At 38.4% G+C, this 13,944-nt stretch overlaps 1 protein-coding gene across 5 annotated transcripts in view; it reads left to right on the top strand.

The window, feature by feature from the left end:
* Window positions 1-13,944, top strand: part of SNAP91 (synaptosome associated protein 91) — a 68,444-nt gene that overhangs the window by 33,017 nt on the left and 21,483 nt on the right. For 4 of the 5 annotated variants that reach the window (XM_017825956.1, XM_017825966.1, XM_017825964.1 and 1 more), the window contains exons 13-17: window positions 1,570-1,679; window positions 2,860-2,978; window positions 7,170-7,184; window positions 7,327-7,497; window positions 13,619-13,726. In XM_017825956.1, the coding sequence (XP_017681445.1) occupies window positions 1,570-1,679; window positions 2,860-2,978; window positions 7,170-7,184; window positions 7,327-7,497; window positions 13,619-13,726 (523 nt within the window). The remainder of the gene's footprint in view (window positions 1-1,569; window positions 1,680-2,859; window positions 2,979-7,169; window positions 7,185-7,326; window positions 7,498-13,618; window positions 13,727-13,944) is intronic. The other variant, XM_017825976.1, reaches the window with a different exon arrangement.

The following is a 13,944-nucleotide window of genomic DNA, read 5'->3' as shown; positions in this document are numbered from 1 at the left end:
TTTGTAAATAATGGCCCCATAAGAGCATGTCACTGATCTGAAGGGCTGCAGTGCTTGTACCAGTGAAGGATGCTAAGGAACTTTGCCAGGATTTGTTGATCACTCTTTTTGAGAACTTAAAATATATGCACATTTTTATCTCAACTTTTTTTCCTTGCCGTCCCCCTTAATCCTTATGTCAGTGAGAAATTTACTCCATGGCATTTCTCTTCCAAATCCTTCACTCCATTTGCAGTTTTTAGGAGGATGGTCTGACTCTTTTAAAACCACATTCGTGTGAAAAGCTAGGAGGAAAACTTTCATCTAATATATCTAGTTTCAGAAATGACCTTTATTAGTGAGACTGCTGACCTTAATGTAAAGCAAGAGTTGCTAGTGAAACTGTCTTGGTTTGAGTGTCAGATAAAGTAATGAGCTTTATGGTGTTAGTAATCGTAGCTCCTGGTATCCCTGGAGCATTGCCAGGTGCCATAGCTCTGTGTCTAATAATGGGTGTTGCACAGGAAAAACTCAATGAAATCTTCTAAATCTGAGGGAGGCAGTTCAATGGTTGATTCTAGTGAAAGCTCTTATATTTATGAAAAGCCATTTACAAAAAAACACAACAAAACCAAGTAAAACCAACAAAAAACACCCGCTCTCCTGTTTAATACGATACCACTTGGTGAGAACTACATGATGGCTCAGAAAGTGTTCTTACGACTTTAACCCTCTCTTCCTTGATGCAAACGAGGGATTTGGACCACTCTAGTTTCAAACCTTAGTAAAACTTTGAGGAGAGTCTAGAAAGCTTATATCTACTGCTAGAGTTAGAATGATGGGACACCAGTAGAAGAACTCAGAGGAAAATCTCTTCAAATTTGCCATTGTTTTTGCTTCTTGAAAGTGGTCAGAATGGCAAGCAGTACTAAAATTAGGACTTGTTTTCAGTTGTTAGGAAAAGTATCTCTCTAGCATGTGAGATGTTGTAACAAAGCTTGTAGTATCTTTTAGAATTAAATTGACACCTTTCAAGGTAACTTGAGTCTTCAAGTTCACTGAAGAGTTGCAATATGCTTTCCTGAGTGTCTGCCCTTGCCATGCTTAAAGTATCTTTACTGAGAATTGGAGGAGCTGATGAAGCAAAGTCATAGGCTGAGCTGTCTTGTATCTTCCCAAGGACTTAACCTTCAGTGCTGTTGATGGCTCTTTAAACTCTTTTCTGAAAGTTTACCAACAAACTTTTAACTTGTTTCTAACCATTTCTCTTCTGCCACCATTTCTGTGGTTAGAGTACTCAGGTGCTGTTGTGGACAAACAGCTATTTCATTCCATATGAAGGGTCTGACAGATGCAGAAGCAAACCCTGTAGAAACTTAGTTCTTTCTTTGGAGTCACCTTGGAGTTTCTCAGCTTCACTACCATCTGAAAACTTAGCCTAGTCTTTCTTAAATTCTTTCAAAGGAGGGAACAGCTCACAATAAAAAGACCTGATGTTAAAATTGGGTTTTTAAAGTATGTGAATCTGTGCATGAATTGTTTGTGGAGAAATGCTGGTATATTGAATTTATATTTAAAATATTTCTCCAGTCTTCTCCAGCCACAACCGTTACATCTCCTAGTTCTACTCCAGCAAAAACTGTTGATACATCTCCTCCAGTTGATCTTTTTGCTACTTCATCTACAGCTGCTCCAGTCACGTAAGTTTAAAAGTTGTATTTGAGTTACTGAGCTGGTAGGTGCCAGTCACACTTGTAACAGGGGACTTGCTTCAAAAGTTTTGCTTATTTTACAGGTACTGTACACCAGTATTCAATAGGTTACATTTTTCTGCTGGTATAGATCACAAATAAACTCTTAACACAAAAAAAAAAAATTAGAAGTTATGGCTACTCTGATTTGCTAACAGTGTAGTAGTAATGTTGTGCCATTCCCAAGATAAACTTCTAATTGAATAGACTGAAGTAATGTGCAAATCCAGAGTAGTCTTTGCTGACTTTCAGGATTCTGTTTCTAAAACTTCTGAATTAATATTCCTTTTTCTTGCTGTTCCAATCAGTTAATGAAGCACAAAGATAATGAACTTTTGGAGGTTAAAATAAAAAATAAACATTTGACCTATGAGAAAATCCGAACCTTGCTTTCCAGTCAAAACCAGAACTGCTGTTGCTCATTGTAATGAGCAGAAGTGATAGAACTCTAGAGCTCTAAAAACCTCTGAGCTTGAACTGATGGTCTGAAGATGTAACTGACTTAAGTTAAATGTCAAGTGAAGAACTTCACTGAAGAAAGAGCTTCCACTGTTTGTTACTTAAATGTTCTAGATGAACAGGACCTGGTTTCCTAAGTAAATATCTGACTGGCTTAAGCCATTGAAGTTTTACCAACTCTCTCCTAGCTAATGTCTGTTTATTGCCTGGAAATGCAGGTTTATTGATTTTTGACATGCATGATGGAATATTGAAGTAGAATGGAGATGGTTTCAGCCACAGGAGTTATTTACTCTGTTTTTAGGGACCACATGGGATTTTGAATTTTTTGTTTTGGGTGTTGTGGTGGGGTTTTTTTCAGATTTGTTGGTTTGGATTTTTTTTTTTTTTTGAATTGTAAGTCCCATAGATGTGTTGCAATGTCATTATCAAGTAATGGAAGTAAGTTAAGGTCCCATTATGGGTTGTAATGTGTTCTTGCCACTCACTGCACTAGGGGTGTTTATGGCCACTGCTCTAATCCTAAAACCTGAAAAAAAAGGTGTCTCTGTTTCATCAGTAATCCAAACTAAGGGTAATTCCTATAATTCAATTGTGACTTTTTAAAAAAATTTGATTGAAATGGATAAATTCCTTCGGTATCTATTATCCCTCTTCCTTTTCTTGGCAGTGCTTCCAAACCATCCAGTGATCTTCTGGATCTTCAGCCAGATTTTGCCGCTACTGGGCAGGCAGCTCCAGCACCTGCTCCTGCTGCTGCTGCTGCTGCTGGAGCCACATCATGGGGAGGTAGAGAAACCTCACTGTCAGCATCTCTCCTTGCAGTCTCCATCTTGCCTAGCTGAACTGAAGTCTGGCCCTTTCTCTGCTAGCACGAGATGTTCCCAGCTCCCTCCCAGGCTTCTGCTGACCTGTCAGGCAGGCATTCCTTTGCAGCACAAGGCTACTTCTTCTTTCCAGGGATATGCATAATAGTATAAGCTGCTTATAAGGGCCTGGCTGCAAAGCTGGGGGGAGCCAGGATTATGTGACTAAAAGTGAGCAGGAGGGGGATGGATGAAGGTGAACAGGTAGGGTAGGCACTTCAAAACAGAAGAACTAGAACTGCTCATGTGCTTATTGGAAAGGTGAGGGCAGAAATCAACTCTTCTGTTCATAAAGCAAAGCCCACAGATCAGTAGGAGGAGAATCAAAAATACATTTTAAAATAGAAATGCGTCTACAGCAAATGGTGGCAACTTAGTTCTGTTGCAATTGTGATTACCTCTGACAACCCTTAACGTATTTTAATAAAATACCTACCTTGTCTGCTTAGAATAATAATATAAAAATAGAAATAGAGGGCTAACTGCTTTCAAACAGGAATGCCTAACCAGCTCTCTGGAATCGAAGCTCTGTGGTGAACTGAGCCTGTTGTTCCAGGCAGCACCAGCAGCTGGTGATCTGAAGAGGACCACAGTAAATGTAGGCAGTGTTCACTCCTGTCTTGTTAAGACAAGGAATTAGGCCAGTAATTGTGATTTAACTTAGATAGTTGTAAACCCACTGTAGTATAATCTTAAGAGATCCTGTGTGGCAGCTTAATGAACTAATCAGCCCTCTCACACCAGGAATGCAACACTGAGTCATGTTGACTCTACTATCAGTGCTTATCCAATGGTTTCTGCATTCCCTATTTCTGTTCTTAGTTTTAGTTCATTAAAGATGACATTATATCTCAGCCACTGCATTATGATAGGGATAGCTATGGCTTTCATGTAGACCATGTTTTGCATATTCCAGTTTAATCTGTTGAATTGATTTTACTTTTTCACAAATGTCAGTTTTATTAATGGAAATGTAATCTTACCCAGAAAACAAGACCAAAGATTCATCTATTCTAGGATGCCTGGGACTAATTATTCTCCAGTTTTTTGATTGCATCCTATTTGTCTTACTTTGTCATCACCAAGCACTGAAATACAAGCTTTTGAGATGCTTGAAAGAGCTTGAAGGAGCTAACTTTTTTAAGCAGTTGCTCATTTCTGCAATAGAAATATAAATAAATAGCCAGTAATATTGTAAAGTATTGATTTACATAGAAATTGAAAGCTGTTTTATTTGTTTTTTCTGCTTTTTGAACAAAACACCTGTGGTTTGGAACTTAGGTGTTTTTATTTTTCTGAATTACTGAAAACTTTAAAATTGACTGGTAATGCACCTAGTCCTCTTATTCCACAATAGAAAAGGACAGCTATCTCTTTTCCTTTGGCCAGGATTATCGCTACCCTCATCAAGTATACTTCAGTCTTATTTTTCAGAATAGCATTTTGGTAACTTAGTAAGCTTCAACTTTGTCTGTTTTAATACTGGCAGGAGTCCAGTCCAGGTATGATGACCTGTTACTGCACTGGAATCTTGCCTTTTTCTTTTTTTTTTTCTTTTTTTTTTTTACATTTTTCTTTTTTAAACTCTCTTGAAGAATTGCCAAACACCATGTCACACATGCATAAATTGAGAACTAAAAAAGCTTTTCTATGAAACTACTGGAATTTCCATTAATATTTTATCTGATAATGAGAAAATCTTTGAGCCCATGCTAAAGGTTGTTTATTCACTTATTTAAACTAAATCTGCAGAGTGAACCTGGTAGTGATTATTAATTGTACAATCTCATAGGTACTACACAGCCTTCTAATCAGTGCAAGTGAAACCACATCAAAAATAGTGCATCTAGTTGTGAGCTCTCCTGTTTAAGGTGGAGGGGCTTGGCAGAGGGCTACCAGGACTCCAGAAATCTGGATGACTTCTCTTCAGAGAGAGATTGAGGGAGCAGGGCCTCTGTCATCTGGCAAAGAGGGGGCTAAAGTGGGCTCTTAAAAGTGATCTACAACTACTTGAAGAGAAATTACAGAGTAGAGCCAAAATTTTCTTCGAAATGATAGTTAATTATAATGAAGAGCTTGAGTGGAAATGAGAAAAAAATTATTTCACTTGGGGGGTAAGACAGTACTGGAGCAGATTCCTGATGCAAGCTAGTGAGTTCTCCATTCCTAGAGATTTTTCAAGACCTGACTAGTCAGAGCCATGACTGCTCTGATTTGGTGTTGGGAATACTGTTGTTCTGAGCAGGAGGCTGGACAAGATAACCTTCCTTCCACTCAGGACTTTTGGGAGGATGTGGAACAGTGCCTCCATGCTACTTGAGGTGCTTACTCTTCTGGGCTAAAGCAGGTTAAGGTAGGAACACATGAGGAAACAGCAGAAGAGAGAGGAAGTTGGAAGAAGTGCTACAGCTTGGAATAGCTAGAAGAATGTGAATATCAAATACTTCAAGATGCAGCATCAGTACATGTCAACAATAAATTATCTTGCTTTTCTCAGTCTCCCTGGCGGTGTAGATCCTATGTATTCTGGCATATACTGGATATATTCACTGTAGTGAATATACTGTATTTAGGGATATATACAGTATACATATACTACGTTATCTAGCAAATGGACTATAACTTGTGATAATCTACACTTCTGTGCTAACAGAAGGTCATCAAAGTAGGGTCATATGTTGCCTGCAGCATACTGCAGGGTGAATAGATAGGCATTTGGCAGGTAAGCTAGACTATAGTATTACCAAAAATACAGTAGGTCAAATTCCGTGTCCTTGTGAGGTCTGACTCGTGGATATAAAAGCAAATTGACTTAAATTTGTGCTCTGAACTACCTTTCAGTGTGCCTTAGAACATGGATTTTCTAATAGTATTGTTAATTTAATATTAATATACAAAAAATATTGGGTTTAATCATTCCCATTTTAACAGTAAGTGTAGGTTGCTGTGATGGATAATTGTAATTTCACTGTATTGAGATCTATAACATACCTGAATAACAAAAATGCATTGAAGAATAAGCTAATAGAACTTAAAAGTTTGCTAACAGTTGTTTATTTTAAGTCCAGCTGAGACATTCACCTAGTGTGCAGTAATGGGATACCAGAGTGCTGCATTTTTAATGTACTGTTCTGCTCTTTCAGAATGGTACTTTGACTTACCTCAGCTTGTGCAGTCAGTCTCAAGTAGAGCTCTCCCAAGGAACCAATTATGAAAACTGTAAAAAACCTACATGTGGGTTCTTGCTGCCTTTTTTACAAGTGTTGTAAAATAAGGACAAATTTGTGAAGATTGAGCAGTGCTTGCTCAAATCATTTTGCTTCCTGCATGCTGACCCGTAGTAAAGCATCTGGACCCTGTGCTTGCTGTTCAGTGTGGATCAGATGAACCCATGGCCCTGTTATGTGTACAATGAGCAACACGGAGCTACTGGTTAGTAAATAGTTAGCTGGTGAGCTCAGATTATCCTAACTACAGAATTAAAATATAATAGGACAAACTCATTAGTTTTCACAGGTTTTTAAATCTTTTATGTAGTCAAAGCTTCTGTATTTGAGCTCAATCTGACTGATCTCAGAGGACATCAAATTGTAGGAAATTATGTCATTAAAGATGCTTCCTTGGCTTCCAGAAACAATTGACTAAAGAACCAAAGTTGGAGCAGAGCCAATCTGCTTATGCTTACCCTTCCTTCCCGCCTTCCTGCCTGCCTGCCTGCCTGCCTGCCTCCCTCCCTCCCAACAGTTGTCCCAAGTCAAAGGATCACTACCTGTTTGTCTCCTACAATATACTTGTGGCTCTAGGGATGTCATGTGTTATGTCCTGAAATAACACTGTATTTGTAAGCTGCTCTCTGCTAGAATACCCTGACTTTAGTGCCAGTTCTTTGAAGGGTTCTACTGATGTACTCATTCTGTTTTGAATAGTTATTAGACAGAATGAGCTTTGTCATGTCAGAATAACTTCCTGAATTTTAGAAAATCAAGTGTAGAAATTGTTTAACCTAGACATGTCACTTAGAATGAACATTTGGGTAATGAACATCTTCCATCTGAAAGCTCTACTAATTGGTCTGTTTCTTTATTCTGCTGTCATTTTAATGGACAATCATTAGACCTCTTGGGAGAGGGTGAGTAATATTTTTAATTTCTACAACTTCTGAATGTTAAGACTCCTGAATAAGCTCCAGCTTTCTGGACTTGAGCGATTGTGGTCTCTCTGCCTCTCCCCTTACTTTTCGCATTTGATCTTCATTATATGGTTGCATATAGATAATCTGGCTGCACTTTCCGGTGTTACCTCTGAGCCACAGATTTCAGATCCGTTTGCTGCAGAGCCTAGTGCAACTACTGCTGCAACTACTGATACTACAACTACTTCAGCTGCTGCCGCCACAACTACAACTGTTACTGCTGCCACTGCTGAAGTGGATCTCTTTGGAGGTTAGTTTGGTTGCTGTAGTGCACTACACCAGCTCATGAGGTAGATGAAGCAATATTGAGTTCAGCTGTTGTAACAAGGCATCTGATTTAACCAGCTGTAGCAGAGGTGCCTGTGTGTTGGATGCTAAATGGAACAGGAAATATAAACTGCCCAACTACCTCTTTTTTTGCTGTGCTAATAGACTCCTGTGCATATATGAAAAATGGAAAACTGTATACCTTAAGGCTGTTACCTTATAATTGAACAGCTAAAAACAGTAGTTCTCAGGTCCACACCAGGGTAAGCAGGTATTGTTTTCACATTATTCAATAACTATGCACTGTGCTATAATTTCTGGGAAAAGCAGCTGCGCTTTCATAGTTGAAGAGGATGGATATGGCAGTGTCCTGCCCCTTCATTACTTGTCACACTTCAGCTGTGCTGTGTTTCTTTTGAATATTTCCTACAAATATAGTATTGAGCCAGCTGAAATTACTGTGTTTCAGCATTCTTGAGTCTGGGTAATATTTCACAAGGCATTAAAGTGGTGATGAATTTGCACTAAATGCCAACTATGTCAGTAAGGTATAGGAAACATATTCTTATAGTTTGGTTGTGCTCTTTCAGTCTTTAATGTTATCTGCTGTCCACTTGAGTAAGAATTCCAACTGTATGTTGTCAGTTTTCTTGTCACTCCTGTGGAGCAGGAGGCTTCTCAACAGCATGTCAGAAATTACATTTCTTTTCAACACTATACCAGCCTAGTAATGGAGAATTCTTCCTGTTTAAAAACTATTAACATTTTTAATATCACCTGACCACTGTATTTTTCTGTTTTTCTCTTCCATTGATGCATACTTTCAGCATGACAATCGGTGTCAGGAATAAGTAATAACTTACTGTAATTCAGTTTTCATAGCAAGTATCTTCTCTGTGGGGGTTGTTTATCTGTCACTTCTGCTGACAGGAGTGCTGGAGAGGTCTCATACGTGAACAGTTTGACTACAAAGCTGTTTCCTAAAGACTGAATGTTCCTAGTTAGAATTTTTTTAGGACTGACTTCAGCAGACAGCACCAAACTATCCGCAGTAAAAATGCTGAAAAGAGCTACGAAAGGAGTACAACTGCTACCTGCTACTTAGTCCTTCCTTTTACAAAGATTGATACTAATCCTAGTGCCACAGGATCGACCAGTTAACAAGCAATTTTAAAATAGTCATGGGCAAGGTTCTGGATGCCACTACCACTAGGAGCAAGAGAGAGTCTGATGCTGGTTACTCTCAGAAGCCTGTTGCAGAAGCCAAGACCTGTGCTCATCAACAGCCCTGCAGATGCATAGCATATGAAAGCTTTGGAGTCAAGCCAGTCTTGGATACAGCACTTTCAAATTGCATTATTAATTTAGCATAAATATATGACTTTTTGAAAAATGAAACTATAGTTAAATGGATAGAAATCACTGTAAACTTGCAACAGGATTAGAAAAACACCTGCCCATGACTTTCATCCAGTACTGCAGCAACAAGATGCAACTTTTATTTTCTGCCTTTACCACTGTTCTGTGCCTAGAGAAAAGAAGCTACTGCCAAATCATGTGTCTTCTTCCAGGCTTCTCAAGTGGCGAAGACCTGGATGTGTTTAGTTTCTAGAGATTTAACTTATCATTGGATAACTTAGTGACACATATTAAGTGGAGTTGCCTTCACCCTCCAGTGTGGAAAGAATTTTATTTTTGCAGTATGCAGACTTCTGTGGCTTGATCTCTTCTTTTAAAGAGAATGTATTTTGTTGCTCAAATGCTATAAATCTCCAGTGGATTGTATGTTAGATGAATAGTGACTTTTTCCTGGAACACTTGAGGATGAAACAAGGTTCTATTATTTATGATAGCAGAAAACCTCTAGTTCTCAAGAAGAAAAATCTCTAAACACTCTCAGCAGTGGAGGTACTTTTGCAGTGCCTTCAAGACACCCACTGGCCAAACCCTTTTAAGATCCATGAGTCCATACTGAACTTCCATCTCTCTGCTCATGGTTTGGGGTTTTTTTGGTTTTTTGTTTGTTTTTCTTCTGAAGGCTGTGCTGTAAGTATATACTAGCATAGTACACTAACATTCATTGTCACTTTAAGATTCTGTACAGTGCAAGAAGAGGTAGTTTTGGAGGCAGACACTGTTGCTCTATAGCTTTTGTGTTAGACATACTTACACTTAATGTGATTAAGTAGGTATTTGACCTTTAAGGTCTGCTGGAGATAGTCTTTGAGGTCACCTTAACTTCTTGCAGCTTGCCAGTGCTTTCTTGCTTCACGTGGTTTCTTGTGGTGAGGTGTGGTAGGGAAAGGTACGGTGGCAGTGATCTCAGGACAAAAAAGATAAAGAGTCTTCAGGGAGTGGCTGATTAGAGGAAGAAGCTGAAAGCTGCAGGAGAAAGTCAGCCAAGCTGAGGGAAGAAGCAGAAGAGGAGGCTTTGGAATGGTTATTGACTGCTAACTCTTGCACTGTACTGCTGATACTTTAGCTGATAGGAGCCTGCATACTTCCTAGGACTGGGATTTGTCTTTTAAGACATAAGCTCTGCATTATGTCTTCATCTCTAATACGGTATTGGAAAGCAGATGAAAAATGCAGAATTGATCTAGCATAGCTTTTTTAAAGAACTGTCTCATTAATGGACAAGCTCTCAGTTACCTGGGCCCGCTTGAAGAATTCCTTATCATGTTTCTAAGATAAACAAGAGGAAGCTGTTTTCAAAGTGCGGCTGGAATCATTCCTTAGAGGGAGAAAAGTAAAGGTGAAAGAAAAGCGAAAAACCTTGAAATGCCACATCTGTCAGTAATAGAATTTGGCACAATATGTTTGGACACTAGTAATGCACTATTGAGTTACATGTTGTTGTGTGATTACACTGTAAGCAGTGCAAGTAACAAGTCATGGTAGACATTGTGCAAATGTCAATTGTTAGGCGTTCAGATGACTTGAACCGTAAGTGGGCAGGAGAGCTATGGTTTTCCCTGTAAAGAAACCACAGGCCAAGTGTGAAGACTTTTGGCACTTGACGGCTAATGAATGTCCCTTATGCTGGAACATAGTATAAGGGTATAGTGAGGTAGCAATTAGTTTAAAAAACAAACAAGAAAAAATTTTGCAGCATTATTATTATTTCATAGAATCATTAAGGTTGGAAGAGACCTTTAAGATCATCAAGTCCAACTGTCAGTTTCCTATCACTGAACCTAGTAGAATACTTCTTTTTAACTCAGGTCAGGTTCACCATGTCGAAAAGTAATGAAGGGTGATTGAAGAGGGGAAAAACCTGTGGAAACAGTTTCTCATGTACACTTTAGTTCTACAATCTTTCCTGTACTTGTGACTTTCTATGGGTATGTTTCACTTGTTGCATAATACATTAAATAAGTCAGCTGTATCATCATGTGTGAGTAGCTTGTCATGTATTTGATGCTGTGGCATCAGATAAAACCTGAATTTATGAAATGAAACAGATCATTCTTCAGGAATGCTTATTTTACTGCAAACAAGGTGTATTGAACCACTACTTCAGTATTTCAAAACTTTAAAATGCCCTTGTTTGCATATGATGTCAATAAGAATGATATTTATTAATTTAAATTTAATGCAGTACATAATACATACCTATCACTCCTAGTAAAGGTTTCATGCAGTGGGAACTTGCAAAGGTTTCAGCAACATCTCTAAGTTTTCATTGTATCAATGCATTCAAGTGAGAACCATATGCTACTTGATTCTAGAAGTCAAAAGCTAAATTGACTTTTGAAACAGAAGATGCAGAAATGTAAGGAATATAGTAAATGCTTTAAAAGGGGGAAGATCTCTTACAGTGCTGGATATGCAAATGTCGTGTTACTGTGCCAATGTGGAGGAACAAAAAAAGAAAATAAACAGTCCTTTTTTAATGATAAAATATGAAGACTAAATTGTATCCATTTCTGCATTCCATGCTAGATTTTAGCAGAGGGCAAAGGGCAACTGCGCAGGTGCAGCAGAGCTTTTTGGAAAGCTTCAAAGAACTTGATAAGCGTTAACTTAAAAACAATGGCAAAACCTTAGTTTGAACTGTGAGTTGTAGGGTCACCTGTTCAGGTTGGTTTCTCTCGATGTTCATATAGATTTCTTGAACTTCTCGGAGTAACTAGTATTAGAAATTCTTAATATGATTTTTTTTCCTTTAGGTTACATTATGAACTTAGGTGTTTATCCCCTCTGCCGTTTAACCCAAGTCTGATGCTAAACAAAATTATAATGCTTGGCAAGAACCTTATTCAGAAGTGTCAGTAAATAATACAGCTGGTGCCAAACTATCTGTTTCCTTCCATTTGTGGGCTGGTAGTAATTTGTGCCCACTTGAGTATCTATGACTGTTACATGTGGAACTTCAATAGCCTACATCTGTACAGGAATAGGTGTTACTCTGAGGCTAAAGTGATCCCAACATAGAACTAGTGACTAACTCTATGCATTCTGAATTCCTTTAAATATCATCTGAAGTCCATCCTTTCATTCTGGGAAATAGTTATAAGTAGGGTTGACTAACGTCTGTGCTGTTGGCCTACAAGCTTGTGGGGGTACAAATGTGTTCTTTTGAAAGAGCCCAAGGTGACCGTCCATCTGAAAGCTGGCCCTGTAGAGCAAAACCCAACACACATGGCCTTACACATAGCATATTCCAAAGTAGTACAATGCAAAACTCTTCAGTTCAGTTCTGTGTTGAATTTCTTCTAAGTGGTGTATGCCAATGTTTGGTATACATACAATACTGTGATGTTTGACGCATTCTGACTTTTTTACTTGGACGACTGCCATCCAGTTTTGTTGTTGAACAACCTTGTTACTTGAAAAATAGAATTATATTTGAAATGGCTTATTAGCAGGCCTTTTTGCTACTAACTCATTTTAATTCTATTGTACAAGACTAATTGGCTTTCTTCTCTTGTGTTGAAATTTCCATGCATGTTCTTTTGAGCTTTTTAGATTTCCTGGCAAAAATTTGTTTTTAAAATGGTTGTTTTCATTTTAAAATTGACACTCAAGTTAAAGCATGTTAAGCTTTTTCCTGTACTAGTTTGATAGTGCAATTGCAGTATTCCCCAACAGATTTTTTTTTAGCTTGCTAACTTTGTAGCAGTAGAAAAATGGTCTTTACAAGCATCTTGAAGTATTTAATCCTAATCGTGCAGTCTTTTTGTGAAGAAAATGCTTGCCTATGAGGATAGTCCAAATGGCTCTGTCCATTAGGACTACTTCATAGAATTAAGAGCTACAAATTGTGGTTTAAGCCTAGAAATAGTGCTGTGAAAGTTCATAGCTTGAAATTTAAGCATGCCAAGTGACAAACAAAAAAAAAACAGTCAAAGAAATCTCATGAGCAAGTCATTCCAAAACCCCAGACTTCTTGTTTTCCCTGACTTGACCAGTTGGCCTAGAAGTGATCGTAAAAGGACAGACAAGCTATCCTGGCCAGCAGTTAAGATGAACATTCTTGATCTGTTTGAAGCAAGCCGAGTAAATATAGCCTATGCATCAGGTTATGGCTTCAGAAAGATCCAATTGGAATACTGTTAAGAAACAAGTAAGTTCAATTTTCCAGACGTTGCATGACTGACTTGGCTCAAAAACTAGAAATAGTGGATAGAGATATCTGCCAGAGTAACTAGATTGTTATTCATAACAATGCTTAAGTTTGCAAAGCACTATGCTATGTGAGTAAACTCACAGTTGCAGATTAATCACATGTAATACAGGCTTTGAGCATGCAAGTTGTTAATATCTACTCTTCAGTTAATTTTGTTAATTAGTTAATTTTGGGTAGTACCTGAGCATGCTGCTCAGATCCCTTATACAATGAGAATAATGCCTTCTTTTGCACTCACTGTACTTCCAGTGAGCAACCCAAGAATCTCCATCTGCAGACCCTGTCTAGAACCTGCTTGCGTGGGGTTGGGGGAGAGACAAAGTGTTTTGCGCTGCATGACTTTTGCTGTTGGAGTAATACATTCATGTTGTATAAGGGTATCTACCTGTGCAATTTAACTTGGTTCTTTTACTATATTTTTCTTCTCTTTATTCTTTTTTCTTTTAATTTCTGTTCCTAAACTGCACCCAAGATGCCTTTGCAGCTTCTCCTGGGGAAGCCCCTGCAGCAGCTGAAGGGGCAGCAGCACCAGCTACCCCAACCCCTGTAGCAGCAGCTCTTGATGCATGTTCAGGAAATGGTGGGTTTTATGTCATTAGATAGTATCTTGTTTTGCTGGTTTTTTTTGTTTAAACTACATGGCAGTGTGTTTTTCTGAAATTTTCATAGTGTTTGCAGTTGGTCAAAACAAACCTTAGACTGAAGAGCATGCTTAACAAAACTGCCTGTTTCCGAGTCCCAGTAACTTTGTGCTTATTTGGTAGTGCTAATAAACAGTTCTCTCAGCGCTGAGTTGTA

Source organism: Lepidothrix coronata, unplaced genomic scaffold, assembly GCF_001604755.1.
Source record: "Lepidothrix coronata isolate B3197 unplaced genomic scaffold, Lepidothrix_coronata-1.0 Scaffold4, whole genome shotgun sequence".
Lineage (NCBI taxonomy): Eukaryota > Metazoa > Chordata > Aves > Passeriformes > Pipridae > Lepidothrix > Lepidothrix coronata.
Note: the sequence above shows the minus strand (reverse complement) of the source record. Positions and strands in the feature narration are given on the sequence as shown.